Genomic DNA, 22,452 nt, shown 5'->3' with positions numbered 1-22,452 from the left:
CACCAATTACTCTAACTGCTTTCAATAAGTTGTACAACTGTAAAGAGCTGAATTTGCAAAAGTTGTGTGCTACATAAATAAAAAAAAAAAAAAAAAAAAAAAAAAAGAAACAGCAGCTGCTGAGCCTGCTTATGTATAACCAAACACCTCACAGGATTATGGTTCTTTGGTTTGGAGGCATGGGGTCATGATTTCATGAGACATCTCAATTAATTGGCCTAATAATCGTGTTGAGTGCTTCTGTTCTACCTCCTAGTTTGCTGCATAGTGCCTGGGGTCTTAAAAGCTTGCAAGCAGCCATCCAAGGCACAATTGGTCTCCGTTCGCCTGCAGCAACCAAGGAAGAAGGAGAGTCAGGAATAGGAGAAGGAAATCAAATGTGTGGCCAATGGCCTCCATGAACAACTGACCCCTTTGCCATGAGACCAGAAGAACTGGATGGTACCTGGCTACTATTTCTGAACATTTTGATCAAAGATTCTATAGAAGAATCTGATCAACAGGGGGAAAATGCAGAACAGAATTTAAAATTCCCATGGAATCCAGCCTTTCTGGAGCCATGGAGGCTAGATGAACTCCTGAAACTACTGCCCTGAGATAATCTTTAAACCTTAAACCAAAAATATCCCCTGAAGTCTTCTAAAAACCAAACAACCGTTTAGCTCAACTAGTAAAGAATATCTGCCTTGAATACTGTACTCTTTAAGATCTATCTATATGGGATCAAACTGAATAGCAACTTGAAAGATTAGATAGGAAATTTAGGGGGCAGTGAGTTTATGTTAATGGGGGAGGAACAACTCAGAAAAGGAAAGTGAGAATGGTTGCAAAACTCAAAAAATGTAATCAATGTCACTGAATTGTACATGTAGAAATTGTTGAATTGGTGTATGTTCTGTTGTGTATATTCCCAACAACAAAAATAAAGTATAAAGGAAAAAAATCTCAGATTACATGCAAAATCAAAAATATAAAAGGCTAAAAAAGAAAAGTGAATTGAAAAGCATGTAACAGGGGAGCTCCAACCTAGTCTTAGGCATCAGATAAAGTCATGATTAAACCCAGATCTGAAAGAAAAGTGAGGGGGCATAAACTATCTCAACTGCAGGACTCCTGGTACATGAAAGGCCCAAGTGTGGCAGCTCAGAACCAAGGGAACAGGGTGAGGGAGGGAGGCAAGAGGGACCAACCCCCACATGGCCTTAGCGAGAAGGATTTTGATTTTCAGAGGCATCATGTCACTGTGGCTACTGAATAAAATGGATCTGAGGGTGGAAGGAAGAATGGAGAGTAGGTATAGGCAGAGGGTTAGGAGATTTAGGATGCAGAAACCCTGGTGGTGTAGCAGTTAAGAGCTCGCCTGCTCACCAAAAGGTTGGCAGTTTGAATCCACCAGATGATCCTTGGAAGCTCTATGGGGCAGTTGTACTCTGTCCTATAGGGTCACTATGAGTCAGAATTGACCTAACAGTAAAGGATTTGGTTTGGTTTGGTTAGTCCAGAGTAGTTCTCATGGCTAGCTTAAACCTGGTGGGAACAGGAGGAGAAGGTGAGAAAGCCAAGAGACATTCACTTTGGGAGGTAAGTTGGGGGGACTCAGTAAAAAGGGTAGATATGGGTATGAGGGAGAGGAAGAGTTTAATGATTTTATGCCATTTATTTCTGGCTTTGGCAACTGCATGGATAATGGTGACAGGTACTAAAGCAAGAAGCAACAGGAAGAGTCCAGTCTGAGATTTGGGTAGGAGGCAGGAAGAGCAAGAATTCACTTACTAGAGGGTAAGGGGCCTCTGTAAGCCCAGAGGAGACGTCAATCAGGCAGCTGAATAGATGGATCCTGAGCTCAGAGGACGCGTATTGCCTGCAGTTATAAATACAGAAGTCATCTGGGTAGGAAGCAACTGAGGTCGTGAGTCTGACATTTCTTAGGAGAGAACGTACAGTGAGAAGCTAGGAGGGAGCCTCGGCCTGGAAGGGTCCATACAACTCTCGTCTTCGTTGCATTTTGGTCATTTGTGTGCGTGCTGTATCTTCCCAGCCAGTCTGTAACCCACCTGATGGAAGAGGCCTATTTTATTCCCCTTCGTTTTCCCGAAGCCATACACCCTTGACACGTTTTCGGTCCGGGTCACAGCCTTCCAGGCGGTGGGTGCCCCGCCACCCGCTCCCTCCCAGGCACCATTCCCCGCCGCAGGACTGACCGGGACGCAGGGTGCTGCCGCCTCACTTACTCCGGGACTGCGAGACCCCAGGGCCGAGCGGGTCTCGGAGCTTCCCCGGAGTCGGTAAAACGACAGACTCGGGGGAGGGACGGGGCCCCAGAAGCTGCCGCAGCGGGTCAGGGAAGCTGAATGGGCGTGACCTCCACACAAACGTGTGTCATTCGGCGGCCCGGGGACCGACCCCCCAGTGGAAGTCGCCCCAGCTGCACCCTCTGCCCCCGGGTGCCGACCCCCGCCCCGCCAGCCCGCGCCGGGGTCCGGGAACGCAGGGCTCACCTTGCGTGAGAGAACAGGCGACCCGCTCAGCGCCTGCGGCTGCGCAGCTCCGCACTTCCGCCCCGGGAGGACCAGCTCGGGACAGGAAGTCCCGCCTCCCGAGGCACCGCCCACGGGGGCGTGGCCCATCTGGGAGCCCGCCCCTACCTGCGCCCCCCCACACACTCGCACAGGCGGGCACACACGCACGGGTGGGCACACACGCACACAGAGGCGCACACGAGCGCGCGCGCGGACACGCGCACACACGCACACTCCAGAAGCTCTTGGCGCGCCTGCAGGGTACTGGCTCCGACGTGCTGGATCTGTCCTCTTTTTCACCACTGGCTCATTTTCCTTTCTCCTGCTTGCCATTTCTTCTGTAGATTTGTTTAAACATTCTTTTCCTCTGTATTTTTCCCAGCTCTCTTCCTTCTAGGTCGAGTGTTCACATTCTGTTGTCGCCGTGTTGCAGACTGGTCCCACGCAATCCAGAAGATTCTTGTCCAGTGCTGAGAAAGTGGTTTAGGTGACTGCAGAGGCCTCACTGCATTGTTGGTGGATTCCCAGGTGCGGTTTTTAAAACCACAGTCACACCTGCAGCCATTGTTCCCAATTCCAAAGAACATCTGCTATGTCCAGGTGGTTTGGGGTATAGAGGGGCAGGTTGCTGCCTCAGGACAATGTAGCAGGTGTGGTCCAGGTCACCATTCCAGACTCCCATAACGGCGAGTTCCTTCTAGAGGGCTTCGGATATTGTCACCTGCCGACTGACATCCATCCATGAGAAAGATTCTAATTATGTTAAACCTCAAAATGGAAGAGGTGACATCCCATGCCTTTCCTCCTGGGAGACCTGACTGTACAGGACAGATGGCCTTTGTCAAGCCACAAAATGGTTTGGTTTCACTCTTCCCCATGGGTGCTAGGGGCCTAAATTGCCTTGTGTATATATAATAAAGAGAGGTCACCACGTGATTATTCCCCAGCAATCTTGGGCATCTTGCTAACTGCTTAGTCTCTGGAGCTGGCTACTTTTAAGTGGCAACTCTCTGACTAAAAAAATTTACACATACCAAGAATTTTTACTTAATTGTTCAGTGAACTTTGATTAAAAAAAGAAATCGAATTTACATGTACAATGTCCAGATGCTCCTGGTAGATATCCAGGATATCTAGTAAGATTTCATCTTTTGATATAACATAGGTTGGAGCTGCAGATATTGGTTAAGATTTCTGATACGCTCCTGTAATGCCAACAGCTTTCACAGTGAGGAACCAAGCTTAATTGCCCTGGAATCCAGATTTCTGGGATTCATGGACGTTGGGTAACCTAGCCACGCTATCACCCTGAGATGATATTTGGACCTTGAGCCTTGAGAGAGCTGTTTTCCTAAAGTCGCCTTTGAGTCAAGCAATGGTCTAGATAAATTAGTAAAGACCGTTTTCTCTTAGGCATTATGCTCTTTTGAAGAATTATCTATGTGCATTCAGAAACAGAAACTCCAAAGTCAGACTAGAGGCTGTGTTTTAGGGTAAATTGTTATTATATAAACACTGTTTTGGCCCCGTTTCCATGGTAATGTCAATAAGATAGGATATAAAAATCTTGGGAAGTTCTTTCCTCTTTGGAACATTTTTGATTCCCAAGTCAAAATGTTACTCCGACTTATAAATTGTATATTAAATAAATTTAATCAATTTCTATTTTTGGCTTAATATGATTTTGGACACCAGATATAAGAATATGTATCATAGAATTGTTATTCTTGGAATAGAGTATCATAGAATCATCCTTCTTAAGAGTTAGAAACTCATACTTCATCCCACTCATAGTGACCCATAGGACAGAGTAGAACTGCCCTATAGGGGGTCCAAGGCTGTAATCTTTATGGAAGCAGATAGTCATGTCTTTCTCTGGCGGAACTGCTGATGGGTTTAAACCACCAACCTTTTGGTTAGCAGCCGAGCACTTCACCACTGTGCCACCTTTATAGGGTCGTTACGAGTCGGAATCGACTCAAGGGCAATAGGTTTGTTTTTTGGTTTTTAAGGATTGGAAAGAAACTTTGAAAAAAACTGGCCTAACCTCTCTACCTTTGGATTTTTCTATAACCGATCATGGCTGTGTAGACTAGTTGGTATGAACTCAACCTATTAGACAAGATTGCTTTATGCCACTCATTCTTAAAAAAAATTACTTCAGTAAGTTCATTCCCATCCAAATTTTCAGACAGATTTTACTATGTAAAATCTCAGCTTTCCATGATGCGTCTATTAAGAGAAATAAATATCCCAAGTTCAATCCATGTACTTCCAACTGCTTTGTAAGATAGAGCATTCACATATTCATAAAATCTTCCGGTCAATTCCAACTCATTGTGACCCCATGTGTGTCAGAGTAGACCTGTGCTCCACAGAGTTATCAATGGCTCATTTTTCAGAAGACCACCAGGCCTTTCTTCCAAGGTGCCTCTGGGTGGACTCCAACCTCCAACCTTTTGGTTAGCAGCCAAGGGCATTAATGGGTTGTACTACCCAGGTATTCTGTCAAATATTCATGGAAAAATAATAATAATAGTTTACCATGTATGTGTTAAGGATTGTTCTAAGCACTTCACTCATTAACTCAATCCTCACAATAATACTATGAGGTAGGTACTATCATTATCCCCATTTTTCAGTAGGATTTAGGCATAGAGAAATTAAGTAACTTGACCAAGGTCACCCAACTAGTAAGTGACAGAGCTGGAATTGCGGATCCAGGCATAGTCTGGTTCAAGTATATGATCGTGATCCTTATATGTCTTTTTGATAAAATTCAATAAATGTTTAATGAGCACCTACTCTGTTCAATGCGTTGTGCTAAATACTGGAGGCAATACAAAAAACAGTACGTGGTCCCTGCCCTCAGGAAGCTCACATTTTGGTTTCTGCTATAGCTAGAAAGCAACAGGGGTATGTGGTGATTCTCACAAACCAGAACCTTCTTCACTTTACCCCATCACCCTGCCCTTGGGGCTAGGTGCTAGGGTTTTATGCCAGAATCACAGATTGTAATTAAGAGTTTGACCAAAGGCTTAAAATCTCAGTCAAATCCTCTCATTTTGCACGTTTGAAAGCTGAAGTGTAGAAAAGTGTCTTGTTTGAGGTCACAAGGTTAATGAAAGGAGTACAACCAGAAAGGCAGGTTGCCAGTCTCCTAGTCAGTGTTCATGAAAATGGATGTAAATTAAGTGTCTGCATATTCAATTCTATTTTAACCCCTAAGCTGAGATTTGTTTAAAGGAGTCAGTAGTAAATTATTTCACATAAGCAATACTCATTTTATAAAGTGAGTAATAATCACCCACCACCACCCCAATCCAGGTCTTATAGATCTTGGTGTTCTATACTGGATTTGGTGAAACTAGAAAAAAAGAACCTTGGTTGTCTTATCAACTGGCAAAGAAAACAAAAATTCTCTTAACACTATGGGTAAGACGGTTGTTATGGACTGAATTATGTCCCCCAAAAATGTGTGTATCAATTTGGCTGGCCATAATTCCCAGTATTGTGTGGTTGTCCTCCATTTTGTGATTGTAATTTTATGTTAAAGAGGATTAGGGTGGGATTGTAACACCGTTACTAAGGTCACATCCCTGATGCAATGTAAAGGGAGTTTCCTTGGAGTATGGCCTGCACCACCTTTTATCTCTCAAGAGATAAAAGGAAAGGGAAGCAAGCAGAGAGGAGGACATCATATCACCAAAAAAGCGGTGCCAGGGGCAGAGCGTGTCCTTTGGACCCGGGGTTCCTGCGCAGAGACGCTCTTAGTCTGGGGGAAGATTGATGACAACGAGGACTTCCCTCCAGAGCCGACAGAGAAAGTCTTCCCCTGGAGCTGACACCCTGAATTTGGACTTGTAGCCTACTAGACTGTGAGAAAATAAACTTCTCTTTCTTAAAGCCATCCACTCATGGTATTTCTGATAGAGCAGCACTAGATGACTAAGTGGTAAATAAAACCCACAGGAAAATGTTAAAAGGCTTAGGCGCCATACCTAGTTAGCAGATTAATATTTCAATAACAGATGTATCAAAGTCAAAAGTTTAAACTCTGATAGAATAGTAATAGCAGCTATACTTACTGAGAACTTAATACGTGCCAGGCACTTCTCTAGGCACCTTGTATGTCTGACATCATTTATTCTAGAAGACAAGCGGATGGAGTTGACACTATTATCTTTATTTTTCACATGAGAAAACTTGACCTCAGGGAGATTAAGTAATCTGCCTGAAGCCAAGGGGCTAGGAAATGGCGGAAGCAGGATTATTTACAGTGCTATTTCCTATTCTTGTGCCATTTCCCATTCTTGACGCCTACACTCTCTTTCGAAACGTATGGCAAACTGGAGCTAGATGCTAAACATTTCCATTGAAATTGGTATTAAAAAAAGTACACTATTCATCTGGGTCCTAGTCTGTGTTTCAACTCTTTATTTGAATAATCATTTAGAAGATACTGTGCTAGATATTAGAGAAATGCAAATCAAAACTACAATGAGATACCGTCTCACCCTGACATTACTGGCACGAATCAAAAAACAGAAAATAACAAATGTTGGAGAGGCTGTGAGGAGATTGGAACTCTTAAGCACTGCTGGTGGGAATGTAAAATGGTACAACCATTTTGGAAGATGATTTGGCACCTCCTTAAAAAGCTAGAAATAGAAATACCATATGATCCAGCAATTCCACTCCTAGGAATATATCCTACAGAAATAAGAGTCATCACATGAATAGACATACGCACACCCATGTTCACTGCAGCATTATTCACAATAGCAAAAAGATGGAAACAATCTAAGTGCCCACCAACAGACAAATGGGTAACAAACTATGGTACATACACACGATGGAATACTATGCAATAATAAAGAACAATGATGAATCTGTGAAACATCTCACAACATGAATGAATCTAGAGGACATTATGCTGAGTGAAATAAGTCAATTACAAAAGGACAAATACTATATGAGACCACTATTATAAAAACTCATGGAACGGTTTACACATAGGAAGAAAAAATCTTTGATGGTTACTAGGGAGGGGAGAGGTGGGGAGGGAAAAACAGTAACTAGACAACAGATAAGTGGTAACTTTGGGGAAGGGTAAGACAGTACACAATACTGGGGAAGCCAGCACAACTTGACCAAGGCAAGGTCACGGAAGCTTCATAGACACATCCAAACTCCCTGAGGGACCGAATTACTGGGCTGAGGGCTAGAGATCATGGTCTTGGGGAACATCTAGCTCAATCGGCATAACATAGTTTATAAAGAAAATGTTCTACATTCTACTTTGGTGAGTAGCATCTGGGGTCTTAAAAGCTTGTGGGCGGCCATCCAAAATACTCCACTGGTCTCACCCTGTCTGAAGCAAGAGAGAATGAAGAAAACCAAAGACACAAGGGAAAGATTAGTCCAAAGGACTAATGGACCACAACTACCACAGCCTCCACCAGACAGAGTCCAGCACAACTAGATGGTGCCCAGCTACCACCACCGACGGATCACAATAGATGGTCCCAGACAGAGCTGGAGAAAAATGTAGAAGAAAATTCTAACTCACAAAAAGAGATGAAACTTACTGATCTGACAGAGACTGGAGAAACCTCAAGCGTATGGCCCCCGGACTCCCTTTTAACTCAGTAATGAAGTCACTCCTGAGGTTCACCCTTCAGCCAAAGATTAGACAGCCCCCTAAAAGAAAATGAGACAAATGGGCACATCAGCCCAGGGGCAAGGATGAGAAAGCAGGAGGTGACAGGAAAGCTGGTAATGAGGAACCCAGGATCAAGAAGGGGGGAGTGTTGACATGCAACCAACGTCACAAAATAATATGTGTATTAATCGTTTCACGAGAAACTGATTTGCTCTGTAAACCCTCATCTAAAGTACAATTAAAAAAAGATACTATGCTAGAAATTATGTGGAATATCAAAATGAATAAATAATTCTCAAACTCAAGGATTTATAGCGAAAAAAAGGAAGGATAAAATGGAACACAAATAGCTGTAAAATGAGCCAGGTTATGATAAATACTATGAGTACTGTTGTAGTGAAAAACTTTGCAGGCTTTAAATGAGAATTCAAAGGATTTATTCTGTTTCAAAAGATCTATTCCAATACAGGAAACTGCCAGCTCACATAAGTTAGAACATGGCAATCTCAGAGAGAGTCACAGGGAGGAATGGTTATAGGGCTGAAAAAGGAAATCACAAAAAAACCATTGATTGCTTAAACATTCACTGAGGTCAGAAGAGAGAGAGCCAAGCAAAGCGGGAAGAAGCTCCCATTGGATACATACGCTTAAGTATGTGTCGGTAGGCCACACAGATTGATCACAATGGTCAACTACAAAGTACATTTAGTCATAAATATTTACAATCCTAGTCATGAGATGCTTACAATGTACACCTTGTAAAACTGTCTAGTTTTGATGTAAAACATATCTTGGAAGTGCCTTTTGCCAGAGGCTGGTGATAAAAAATTTTCCCCTAGGCCCCTGCTTGCTCAAGGTAAACCCTTCAAGTTGCCTGGGGAACTTAGATAGTAGGTTGGTGCCCAAGATCTTTTATGAAATAGTTTCTACATCCCTATCATGAAAAGAATATTTCTTAAGGCCGTTTTACACAAACGCAACTGTGCCACAACCTTCCTTCCTGGATGTACTCCTTCCACAGCCTAACTTGTCCAGAGAAGACACCTCCCTAACTACGCAAGGTTGCTTTGCTACATAAAGAGCCTAAAGGCAGGCATTGCTAATTTCAGTTTTTAATTCTGCTGAAAGCAGTAGGAACATGGATTTTAGTTTTATATGATTTACTCTGGTCAAAGATTTACTAGAAATTTCTCTCCTACAGTACAGAAGTTTGTGATGAGAATTTAAAATTTCACTTACAGATAGCTAAGGGGGATTAGCCAAAGCTTCACGGCAAGGGTGATACTTGAACCAGGTCTGTAAAATGGTTAAAATTTAAATAAAGAGGTGGGCCCATCAGGTAGCAGGAACAGCAGGCATGAGGACATATTCATCAGACATCAAGTCATCCTGTTTGGTTGGAGTAAAGGTTGTGTGTAAAGAAAAGGGAGAAGACAGAAAAAGTTAGACGGCGGTCAGGCAGTAGAGGGTAATAAGTGACTCACGAAGGAATATCGACTTTATTCAAAGAGCAAAAATGCTTTGTAACCAGGAAATTACATGGTCAAAGTGGTTGTAGGGCAGAATGAGAACTCCAACGCCAGTTAGAAAGACTTAGGGAAGAAGCACTGTAGGACAGGACAGAAGTAACATTATAGGAAATTTTCTCCAGGAAACTGGTTGAATATAAAGGAAGAAAGAAGAGTGAGAAAATATGACCCTATGTTTCAGCATAAACGGTAATACCTCTGTGGGAGATGTGGAAGATAGGAGGAAGCATAGCTATGATAGTAGAGACGTTACGTTTAGTTTAAGACATTGGTTCTGATGAGACAATAAGATATCCAAATAAGAAATGACCTATCCTTTCACTGAGTGAGCATTTACTGAATGCCAACTATGTGGACACTCTTTCTTGAATACTTAAGACATATCGTAATCACTACAGGGAGGAGTTTTTTTTAATTATTATTCTAAATTGGTCTTTCCTGTTTAAGAGATGATAATAAAGTATCATATTTGAATGTTATTCTATAAAACATTCCCAAAGGTGTCTCCTTCCTCTAAACTTATGAACATTTAACTGTTTGTACCACTCACTGGGGACTTAGCATGTAGGATTACATACATAATTTTCTGCCTAATGTCAAGTTTTCAACCAGATCAGAAGAGGCTTGAGAGCAGGCCTCATTTTATTTCTTCTTTTAATCTTCCATAGTACCTTACCCAAAGTAGGAATTCAGTAATGCTTTCATTGTTAAACTAGGGAAAATTTTTTTCTTCTATCTTCTACGATAAGGATCCATCTTTTCTTAGCCTTGTAGACTAGAAGGATTAGTAACATTTCACATCCGGAACACATGGCTACTGTAAAAGGAACCACAGAAGCTATGTCTGCTTTGGACTGTGAGAAAGAGAGCTGAATAGGCAAGGGCTAAGAAACTATTTAGTATCCCACTTTCAATAGCAACAGTTTTACGCACTGGAAGAGGCAGCATACAAATCCTAGCAAAGGAGTACCCACCCAAACACGAGACCCAAAGAAGGAACTAACAGACCCAACAGAAGCACGTCTAGGCTGTTTTTAAAAACATTAATCCCATTCTGTACGTTAAATGAATCCCTATAGACATTAAACTAAAACTCAGAGGTCTAGTTATTCTCTCTAGGAAGTTTGCTTTCTCAGGTCTTCTAAGCCTGATGACTGTCCCGAGTGATAAGTATGAAAATGAGCGTTGACACAATTTTAGAAACAGGAATATGAAACGTACCTGATAACCCTGACATCCTACTGTATATAGAAGAATTGACAGGCATCATTATCAGGGCCAATAATGCTGACGTGCAAGTCGTTAACATGGCCAAAATGACATCTCCTTCCAGAAGCAGAGCAAAGAGATTGCCCCCACCTCCTCCTGGGCACATGCAGGTCATTACAAATCCAAAAGCCTGTGCCTCAGGCAATGCCAAAATCTGGGTCAAAAGAAATCCACAAAATGGCATAAGAAAAAACTGTGTAACTGCCCCAAGAATTCCTGGCAAAGGTGTCTTCCATATTGTTTGAAGCACATGCAGGTCAATCTTGCAACCAAATGCACATTTATCTAACAGTATCGTTGGCAGAATAAGCGTGAAGAGATTCCTATCAAAATGCACTCATGCCTGGAAAGGATTGTTTTTGATTTGTTTGAGCACCTTGACTTTGACATTCTTAATTTTTCCAATGAGTCGTTCTTCCTACCTTCAGAATCCCACAGTTGAATGGTCAAATTGGTCTCTCCTTCTTCATCTGTCACGAGGTGTGTGGTAAAGTTTGTAACATCCAGTGAGGTCTTGGTCACATTCAGCACTTGCAGCACTTTGGGATCTTCTGATAGCACAAAGACGTAGCTGGAGTTGGGCCGTTTTTCTTTGTAACTTGACCTTACAATGATGGTTTCCTCTTCATTGTTTCAGGCTTTTCTATGTTCAAAACACTGAGAAATGCTTTCTCTGCTTCTCCCGGAGTCACAAACAACAAAAGCAAGACAATACAAAGTTTTCTAATCATTTTGAAAGCTTAAATAAATCGTATATGCAAATCAATTTAACAATACAAAAGAACATTGTCCTCGCAGGTATTCCAGTGGCGTTCTGATGTTGCTTAGTTGGTTAACAATTGTTTTTCTGGATCAGAGTTCAGTAGGAGGGACTATTGTACTTTTTAAAACAAATACAAAGCAATCTAGTGACTGCCACAACCTGTTTAACTTGCAGTTATGAAAATTTTAAAACCCTGGTCGTTGACAGGTCCAACTTACCACAAAAGAAACCTAATCTTTTTCTGCCGACTTCCTCATTTCTGCCAGTGAGAACACAGCCTCCTATTGACCTGAACGTAAAACCTTGGCATCATCATTTTTTAATTCTCTCCCTTCCTAAGAAAAATCTACACTAAAAGCAATCAGGATCCAAAAATCTAAGACAGACAATGAGGAGGCATGTTGAGGTATGTGTTACTCTTTTGTTCATTCACATCGAAATGAAACAGCGGCTGAATATCCGTTTGTCCAGCACTGAGCTAAGGGCAGGGTACACCACAGTGGCCGAGCTGGCTGAGGACTCCACCCTCCTGGAGCTTAGTCCATGCCTTGTTGACATTACTTAGAAAATTGCAGGGCCCGTAAACAATGGGCCTTGGCACCGTCCTTATGCTGCTGAGTAGTTTTTCTGCAATTCTAGAGTACCAGGGAAATGGCTTTTGGTGTCCATCTTGAGTAGAAAAATAATTTGCTGGATGGTTATCAGGTAGCTTGGGAATCTAGGAAAGTAGGCTGCTGGGACTACAGCGTAAGGTACAGTCTGGTTAAGGGGCCTCTGCTGCTAGACACTTGGACGCTCCCACCATAGGGCAAGGGAGAGCCACCGGAACTAATTCTAATCTCTTCTTCGTTTTTTGTAACACTGTTCCCTATTCACAGCTCTGGGCAAGGACATTCAGTTGGCTCAATTTAGTTTATATGCTGGGCCTCAGATGCAGGGATCGGAAGTATCAGGCTTTTTGTCTGTCAGCCCACGGATTCACACAATGGTGTATTTTCCAAACAAGGGAAAGGAGTCCCAAGGCTAAGCAGCAAAAAAAAAAAAAAAAAAAAAGCTACAGCTGTCTACTATTGGGCCTATGGATCCAGCAGTCCTTGAATATATGACCGTTTCAACAGATCGTTCATGTGATCAGAACGCAATCTATGTTATACCTAAGAACTTGTACTATTTTAGATCATTAAATATTTGCTCCTGAAAAACTGTTTTTAGATCAGAAAATATTGGCTCCTGAAAAACTATCAAAGCCATTTTTACTGTTCATCTTGATAAATTTTTAAAAATTGTAGTTTATGCAGATTAATCTTTCCAATGCAATAGACTCTAGGTTTCATCAGTTTTATTTCCATGTATTTCCACTAAGAAAAGCAAGGTACATTGTACCAATGTTGGGAACAAGGGAATGGAATTAATCTGTTTCTCTGATAGTTCAATTAAATTCCCATGGAACTTTCCCAGTTTAAAAAAATAAACATAAAACAAAAACCTTATGAAACCAAAGCTATCTTTACAGTTGTGATCAAATATCTTAATCCATAATTTTTGCTGCCCAAGTCAAAGACGTGAAGTATGTCAGTTTTCCCCCCGATTCCTTTATCTGCAACTTTTTCCCTTCTCAGCTTCTCCAAGCCTTCTCCTTATCGGAATACTGGAGGGAGAAACTGAGAAATCTGAGGGGAAAAAACCTGATAATCGATCTTTCATATGTATTTATAGGCCAATTACATTTAAACTGAAGCTCGTATATGTCATAGTGTTATTTCAACTACGTAAGTAAATTTAAAACTCCTTTTTTCTACTTACAGGTTTTTCACTTATACTTTTGGGTGTCTGCATGCAGGTGGGGAAGGACAACGAGATGCTAAAATTTCATGAAGCATACTCAACTAAAAGCCCTAAAACAAAGCCTGGGAAAGTTGCCTGACCTCAGATTAATGTGGAAATGGGGAGCTGGAGGGACTGACAGTCTCTCTCACCTACAGCCCTGTTCTCTTCAGAGACTGCTCGAGCGGAGCCCCAGCCCTCAGAGCCTTGGAGGACATTAGCACCTACGTCTCTTCCAGGATATTTTGCTCCACTATCTGGGACCCACCCTGACCTACCACAGGTATGCCTATTGATGCCTTTCCCTCCGTGCTGCTCTCTTTTCTGTCAAATCATTAAAAGGAACTCTTCTTCACTCTCTCTAGGTTTCACTCAGTCCCTGTCAACTTTATCTCCTCCCCCTCGACCCCTCTCCCCATAGTTATTTTTTAGCTTTAGTTCCAGTTAGCTTTTGTTCAATTCATGAGAAATGTGCTGACTACCTACTAGTGCAAGGTACTGTGACAGATGTTCAGGTGTAGTTTGTATTAAAACTCTCTGGTGTCTGGAAACATATTTAAGGTTCCTTTCTACCTCTGGATTTATAGTTTCTGATACAAGTGCTATTGTAGCATAGCTTTACTGTCTACCACTCGTCGGCACTTGTGCACTGCTCCGCGTTATAGTTACATGTGTATATACATCTCCTCGTGGTATCCACCATAACAATTAGAAACAAATACTTGCATTAATAGGTACTCTCATAACTACAATAATGTACGAATGTGTTAAGCACCTGGTAACAATTGGAAGTCACCTCCACTCCTCACATGAAGACAATGTGAAGAAAGATTAGAAATAAAATAGAGCAAATGGGCACTCTGAGTCTGTTCTTTCAATTACGCTAAAGCCACTATACATCTCCATGACAATTATAACAGAAAAGGGACGAAGAATAGAAATAATTTCTATGCCTTCTGTATAACAGTACTTTGTTGGACATAGATGAAATACATTGGACAGGAACATTAATTTGAAATTTTTAATAAAATGTCGTTTCTTTTGGCATGTGTTTTGCTTTTGTATCAATAAAGAGACCACAGTTCAGTTGACCTACCTCATTCTTTTTCTCATTCGTATTATATTCATACAAACAAAAAGGTGAACCCCACTGCGGGAGGCTCTTTATCAGTAAAATGCCCTGAAACAGGCAGGTGACACCAAGAAAACCATTTCTCCTTCCTAGGCCTCGGATTCCTCATCCAAAATCTGAGAAGGCTGAACGAGATGAGTTTCGATGATTCAGAGAGACACATCTATTTCTACATCGTGATACAGGCAGACAGCAAGTCTCAACTTCCTGACCCTATGACGTTACATTTGGCCACATGACTTGATTAAAGCAACAGTGATACAGGTATCTTCTAAGTCAACCCATATGTCTACCATCTCCTGCTCCCTCTGCCATAAAAATGGTAATGAACCAGAAAGGGGCTGTTCCTTCGGCCGAGATCCTGAAGTGAAGGCGACACAGAGCAGAGCCACAGCCAACCAACAACTGACATCAATCAAATGAGAAATACACCTTTGCTGTGGTTGCTGCAGCGAGACCTAATAAAAGCTGATTAAATACAAGAATTTGCTGATAACTGAGTATCAGTTTGTCACGTGTTGAATTATGTCCCCCAAAAATGTGTCTATCAGTTTGGCCGGGCCATGATTCCTGGTACCATGTGATCTTCCTGTATGTTGTAAATCCTGCCTCTATGATGTTAATGAGGGAGGATGGGCCGCAGTTGTGTTAGTGAGGCAGGACTCAATCTACAAGACTGGATTGTGTCTTGAGGCAATCTCTTGAGATATAAAAGAGAAAAGTGAGCAGAGAGACAGGGGGACCTCATACCATCAAGAATGCAGTCCCCGGAGCAGAGAGCATCCTTTGGAGCGGGGTCCCTGCGCAGAGAAGCTCCTAGTCCGGGGAACACTGATGAAAAGGCTGACAGAGAAAGAAAGCGTTTCCCTGGAGCTGACGCCCTGAATTTGGACTTGTAGCCTACTTTACTGTGAGGAAGTAAACTTCTCTTTGTTAAAACCACCCACTTGTGGTATTTCTGTTGTAGCAGCACTAGATGACTAAGACATAGTTCATAGTTAAACTTTAAAACACAAAAACTCAAGCTAAATTTAATTTTAAAAAAATGATAATGTAAATTATGACAAATTAAAAAGCAAACTTAAAGATAAAATAAAATATATAGGATTTGTATTTAAAAATCTGACTTAAACATGTGCATAGAATTTTCCTTGTGATTTCTGGCTTGAATCCTTGAATGACTATTCCAAGTAAGAATCAACATTTTTTAAAAACAGTTCTTCATCGTTCAGATATTCCAAGATAATATTTCCACCATTGTGTAATGGACAATCTTCCTTAGCCATCCATGTTCCCAAAATATTATCCAAGGGTAAGGCTTGTCCCGAAGTAATGTGACATAACCTTAATTTCTGTTAAAAAAGAGATAAATCATATTGTAGGAAACAAACATGCTTGTACAGAGTTTCCTGTAACTTTTAGGGTAAAAATTATTAGAAGTAGCCATTACCTTAGCTGTTGATTTGTTATTGTCATTTTTAAGGCTGGCTAAAGAAGCGGCAAAGTCTATGACTTTTCCAATGCTCCATCGGTGGCAAAAAAACATTGGTTTGCTCTTCTCCTTGCTCCCCTTAGGCAAGAACACCTGAAAGTAAATTCTTTCTGTCTGTAAAAGTAAAAAGTTAAAATATGAATTATATGTATGAAATAGACATCTGTTTTCATTTGGTGACACTTCTTCTTCTGGTAAGAGAATCACTTGTCTCTAATGATGAGACTTTGGTGGGAACACCACTTGGGCCTCCAGCTACTGTAATTTGTGCAGACAGGCATGTGACCTAAGGTAGGCCAATTGGGGGCTTCTCCTGGGATTTTAAGTTCAAAGTGCGTGTGTGTGTGTGTGTGTGTGTGTGTGTGTGTGTGTGTGTACGTCCGCACGCGCGCTCGTGCGCACGCTGAATTAGATCTGTAGTTGCCTGTAGGCATCTCCCACTGCCCCCCATCTTCTGTGCACCAATGTGGAAAACACTCCCTTAAATGGGAGAAAATGAGTCCAACACACAGAGAAGGAAGACAATAGATGGAATTTTTTAGACATCATTTGAATTTCTGAACTTGGTCACGCTCCAAGACTAGATCAATCCCTCTCACTCCTCATCACATGAGAAAAAACTTATTTTGATTAAGCTCGTTAGAATCAGGCTTGTGTCGCTCGTAACTGAAAGATTCCCAACTCATGTAACAATTTCCTTTTGTGTGAAAGACCTGACGATGTATTTAGAGACAGTAATACTTTTGTGAACAAAGAAACTCAAACAAAAAAGAAAAAAAGTTACACAACTACCTCATCAACAAAAGAGAGGGATTCAGAGATGGTTCCTCTAGTATTCTATACCTCAGCTGCTTCCTTGTATTGCATTTTCTTGCTAAATCAACAAATGCAGGAAAGAAACAATAGTCGCAAAGGTGTTTTGTCTCTGATCTTCCCTGATTCCTAGAAATTGTTCTAAAAAAACTGTTGGCTTTACTGATAAATTCCTGCTATGATAAAAATTGTGGCATAATTAAATCATCTCTACTTTATGGGGGAGTTCACAATTATTTTAAGAAATAACAGATTCAACACACTTCCTTCCCTTCTCAGCAGTAAGGAACTTAGATTTGTTGAAGAACCAATGAAGTTTTTCACTAAAACAAATTTAAAAAAAAAAACCCCAAGAAGTCATTGCAAGTTTAAGCTCTGGGCCAACTCTATAACCTAACAATACTGCTACAGAAACAAAGTAACGAGAGCATATATATTAAAAGAGAAAAGTAAAAAGATAAAAAAAAAAGAAAGAAAAATATTTTCAAAACAGATAAATGTCTGGTGATCAAAAATGGAACAGAAATTTAAAGTGACAAGCAGGGCTATCTCAAAGAATAGAAGAGGAAAAGTTACTCAGCTAATTTTATGAGTATAATCTTGATACTAATCTCACTAAATAACACTAAACAATAATCAGCAAATCAATTTAATAGAGCATTTTAAAAAAAGTTATATAACACAATCAAGCAGGGTTTATCCCAGGATCATATGGATGGTTCAACCACAGAAAAATTGATTAATGTAATTTCCACATAGATAAGAAAAACAAATATTATGACAAAAGGTAACCCATATAAGAGAAAAAATAAAAGGTAAATCCCTACCTGTGGCCACATACTTAACAATTAAGTCCCAGATGGAAAAAGAAACATGATTATCTCAGTAGATGTGTTAAAAAATAAAATTTAATATCCATTCGTGACATAAATTCGTAATAAACTAGGAATAGAAAGCAGCACTGACCTGATAAAGGCTACTATCTAAACTAACAAATAACGCTCAATGGTAAAATCTTAGAAGGATTTGCATTCAAGTGAGAGACACGATGCAGATACCCGCTGTTACTCGTATTATTCACATCGTGCTGAAGATCTCAGCCGATACACTAGGACCAAATAATAACCATAATAATGACAATAACAAGGAGGAAGGGGAGAAGGAAATTGAAACAAAAAAAGACAGAACTGCCATTTTTCAGAAGACATGAGTAACTACAAAATAATCAGAAAATCCACAAATGATGGAATCTATTAAGAGTTAATTTGCTAGATATAAAGTTAACATACAAAAACCAGTGGTAACTAATTAGGAAAAAGTAATTAAAAAAAAAAAGATATTATTTAGAATAGCAGCAAAAGCTATGGAAAATCTATAAGACAAGTAAGAAACCTAGGAATAAAAGTGAGAACATTCTACAGTGTGTATAAAATATAAACACTAGAAAAACAACACTACAGAACGCTATTTAAGGACATAAAAGGAGACTTAAAGAAAAACTAGGATAGACCATGAAAAAAGATGAGAAGAGTCAATATTCTAAAGATGTCAACTGTCTCTCAATTAATCTAAAACTCAGTACAATTCCCATCAAAACTGCCACGTCACAGAAAAGGACAAAGTGACCCTAAAACTTATTTGAAAGAGTAAATGGCCAAGAATAGGCAGGATAAGGTGGAGAGACTCACCCGACTTATTATAAAGCTATGATAATTATGACTATCTGATACTCCTGCAGAGACAGGCACACAGAAGAACTGAATGGAGGTCCCCAAACCGACTTCACACAGACACGAAAACGTGGTGTACCACAGACGCAGCATTGTAAGTTACAAACCAACAGAGATAGGATAAACTCTTCCATAGCTCATGTTATGACAAGCGGTAACCTATAAAGAAAAAATAAACAAAGGTAAATCCCTACTTCTGGCCACACTTAACAATTAAATTCAAGATGGAATAGAGCTAAATAAACAAAACTTCTAAAAGAAAATTCTGTAAACAACTTATTTCTTAAAAAAAAGTACAAATCTTAAGGAAATCACGAATAAATGTGAGCGAAGTAGATGACAATTTTGAAAGTCTGTACCATTAAAGATCTCAAAACACAAGCCAGACTGGAAGAAGACACTTTGCGACACATTTAAACCAAAAAAAGGTTAGAATTCGGAATACATAAGGATCCTATCAATTTATTTAAAAATGCCAAACAACTCAATAGAAAAACTGGGCAAAGGATATGAACAAAAAGGTCACAGAAGAAAACCAAGCAGCAATAAACAATGCAAAGTAGTTCAGTCTCACTTGTAACAGGAAATTCAGCTTTAAACCACAGTGAGGTATCATTTCATACCTATCAGATTGGTACCAATGAAATGTTGGCAAAAAACCCTGAAACTCCTAGACACTGCAAGAGGGAGATAAATCAGTACAACCACTGACAAAGGGAAGTTGACAATATACAGCAAAGTTGAAAAAGAGCAAACCTCATGACTCAGCTTTTCTCTTCGTAGGTATAATCCCTATAGTAGCAGTTTTCATTTTGAAGGTCTCAATCCATTGGAGATTGTAAAATCAATGCAGTGGGTCCTGACCAGCATTTTAAAAAAATGAATTAAAATAGAATTTAAAAAATCAGAATATATAACACCATACTAAGACTAGGCATTATTTAATGAAATTGTGCTAAGTTATGTATGTATGTGTATATATGTACTTGGTTGTTATATACAACGTAACTGATACTGCAGAGTTTTATAAGGACAGCCCTAGAGAAATTCTCCCATACATACACAAGGATATTCACTGCAGAAGAGTTTACAATAGCAAAAAATTACAGGAAAAAAAAATCTAATTTTGTGGTATATTCACATTATGAAATAATATGAAGCTACCAAAACGGATAATCTAGACTAAACGTATCTGCATAGACAAATGTTAAAACATGACACTAAGCAAAAAAAAAGCAAGCTGAAGGATGCACTTGGTACACTGCCACTTGTGTAAAGTTCAAAAGCTCACAAGATTATGTATTATTTACGCAGACATATACCAGGTAATATCAGGAACAATACATACCAGTTCAGGTGAGTTGTTCCTTGAGGGGAGAGAAGAGTAAACAGAGGGTTTCGACTATATTTAGGGTGTTTTTTTTTTTTTCTAAATCTCTAAGACCAACCTGTGGCAATGACTTATCCCCATCAGCATGCATCTTCAACTTCATCAACGCCACCTTTGCAGCTGTTTCTGTATTTTTTGCGCCTTTTCGTCGTTTACTCACTGTCTCTCCTGTCTTGGAGCCTAAGGCATAAGCATAAGCATATAAGCACATAAGAATTTTATCATAAAACACTCACTAATTACACCCTGAGACTTCCACAAGTTACACAACTGAGATAAAGAAATCATATTCATTTTACAGGCACTGAATTTATATGAACGATGAAAAAATACCCTCCAGGTTCATCTAAGCAATTCCCTTATCACAAAACTCACTGTTATATGTTTCTTTCCATCTGAAGCCTATTTAATCCAAAGCAACCATTAACATTTCTGTGGAGAACTTTAAGATTTGGTTATGGAAGATTTTAATACAAGGTTTATCCTTAATACGGAATGAAATTCTGTTGACCTAACGTGTTGGCAGAGGCTGGTCTGAGTCACCTACTTGCTCTTTCCCAGTACCTCGTATTAGCAGCGACATTCACAGGACAGTTGACCAGGATTAGAGTTTAGTCTTCAGAGAACGCAAAGCACTACTTTACCACGTGAATACCACTTCTAGCCCTGATGATGAACAAGGTGATCTAAGCAGCCGGCAAATGAGAATCTGGTGGGGTACTTCCACACAATTTCTCAATTTTCACTGGTCAAGTAAGCCTTGTGAGAAACACTGTCACAGAATGTCACCAAAATCCATGCAAGTTATTAACACAGAAGTTGTTAACAACAATTTCCATAACAGGTAAGCAGACACAAGAAGCAGGCTCTGGAACTAAAAGAGTATAAACAATAAGGAAGTAATAAAACAAGCTTTCTAGATACTTGCCAATAACGTCTTTACCAAGTCTCTGTGTGGCAGCCATACGAGGCTTAGAGATTTCCAGTTTTCCACATTCATGATCTGATTGATGACGGTGTCTATGAACAGAATAGTAACACCAGTTGATGTGCCTGCAACTTAAACGGATATACAGGGCTTGAATGCTCTAAGTCATCACCTCAGGCAAAAATTCTTCTCACAATAAGGACATATAACTGGCACAAGCTCTTTTTCGGTACAGTCCTTGAATGAGCATGGGTAAGATGTATGTTTGTCTGTCTTCATTCTCTCATTGATTATATTCACCTGCAAATGTGGAGGGAAATGGCATTACATTGCATATTCACACCAAATCAATAAATCTATTTGGGTAGGCAGCATTCATATTACCTCGTTATTAAAGCAAGTAACACACTCTCAGGTAATAGATTGGGTTTATGTAAGAAATGATTACTGTGCCGAATGTTCTAAATTCTCACAACCTCTCTACTGCACTGTATTTATCCCCTAAACCAAAAAAAAACAAACAAACCCGCTGCCATCGAGTTGATTCCACTGCACCCCAGATCTCGACATGAATACAAACATATTTTATTAGATAGCAGAAATAAACTGACCTCAGAACAGCCATGTGACTCCCTGCTTCTGTGTTCAAGGCTTAAATAATTAACAAAAAAAAAAATTATTTAAATGCAATCAAATAATGTACTTAAACAAAGATGGCTACAGGAATTTTACATATTTTAATGTCCCAAAGGAATTTAAAACACAACTGTGCAACTTCAATACGAGTAAAAATAATTCATCACTCTAAGTTACCTTTCCTTTGACTACTTTAAGGTGCTCGAAAATACAAAGAACCTTTTGATTCCTTTTATTTCTCAAAGATCATCAGTAATAAAATGTCAGAGTGCTCTAGCTACAAAAGATTTATAACTATGTATTACTTTTATTTACTTGAAAAATCTTCCTGAATTAGCTTCTGAAAAGAATTCATTTTTTCAGGACTCTACTTAATAAACTAAATGCTTAATGAAATATGAAAAATTTAAATATGAAAACTTAATTACAAAGAAAATTCATTTTCCAAAATCCTTGGTTAGTGCTCAGATTTTACTTTGTATCTTATGTGTGCAAATGACATGTGACACCCAATTTAAAGAATTCACAGGTTGGGCACTTTTCATTTTATTAATTAAAATAAAAGTAATAATCACAACAATTTTTTATCATATTCTTTATATTGTGGATACTACTTACTTTTGTAATTAAAAGACACAAATATAACTTTTACATAAAATTGATGCATACAACCCCATTCCTGGAAGTTGAAGATTAGCCACAAATATGCACTAGTACTCAGAACCTATGACAAGTCTATGCTTCCACAAATATGCGCTAGTA

General features: G+C 39.8%; 3 protein-coding genes across 9 annotated transcripts in view; all 3 read right to left on the bottom strand.

Moving 5' to 3' along the window:
- IMPA1 (inositol monophosphatase 1) overlaps positions 1–2,534 on the bottom strand; it is a 21,052-nt gene extending 18,518 nt beyond the window's left edge. The window contains exons 1-3 of one of the 3 annotated variants that reach the window (XM_023740297.1): positions 2,499–2,534; positions 1,942–2,054; positions 1,774–1,861 (exon numbers count right to left, since the gene is read on the bottom strand). The gene's annotated coding sequence lies outside the window, so the exon portion shown is untranslated. Of the gene's footprint in view, positions 1–1,773; positions 2,055–2,498 lie in introns of all 3 variants that reach the window. The other 2 variants (XM_023740298.1, XM_023740299.1) reach the window with 2 other exon arrangements.
- A 7,620-nt stretch (positions 2,535–10,154) lies between these two features.
- On the bottom strand, positions 10,155–12,749 carry SLC10A5 (solute carrier family 10 member 5). The gene is given in 7 exon segments (XM_004391451.2): positions 10,155–10,589; positions 10,591–10,688; positions 10,690–10,742; positions 10,745–10,881; positions 10,883–11,399; positions 11,402–11,608; positions 11,611–12,749. Coding segments are annotated over 7 exon segments (1,284 nt in total). The 5' UTR covers positions 11,714–12,749; the 3' UTR covers positions 10,155–10,420.
- A 2,918-nt stretch (positions 12,750–15,667) lies between these two features.
- Positions 15,668–22,452, bottom strand: part of ZFAND1 (zinc finger AN1-type containing 1) — an 11,958-nt gene continuing 5,173 nt past the window's right edge. For 2 of the 5 annotated variants that reach the window (XM_004385992.2, XM_023740293.1), the window contains exons 3-8: positions 21,666–21,705; positions 21,227–21,354; positions 21,055–21,146; positions 20,185–20,306; positions 16,152–16,307; positions 15,668–16,053 (exon numbers count right to left, since the gene is read on the bottom strand). In XM_004385992.2, the coding sequence (XP_004386049.1) occupies positions 15,883–16,053; positions 16,152–16,307; positions 20,185–20,306; positions 21,055–21,146; positions 21,227–21,354; positions 21,666–21,705 (709 nt within the window). In that variant the 3' untranslated portion in view covers positions 15,668–15,882. The remainder of the gene's footprint in view (positions 16,054–16,151; positions 16,308–20,184; positions 20,307–21,054; positions 21,147–21,226; positions 21,355–21,665; positions 21,706–22,452) is intronic. The other 3 variants (XM_023740294.1, XM_023740295.1, XM_023740296.1) reach the window with 2 other exon arrangements.

Source organism: Trichechus manatus, unplaced genomic scaffold, assembly GCF_000243295.1.
Source record: "Trichechus manatus latirostris isolate Lorelei unplaced genomic scaffold, TriManLat1.0 scaffold00152, whole genome shotgun sequence".
NCBI lineage: Eukaryota > Metazoa > Chordata > Mammalia > Sirenia > Trichechidae > Trichechus > Trichechus manatus.
Note: the sequence above shows the minus strand (reverse complement) of the source record. Positions and strands in the feature narration are given on the sequence as shown.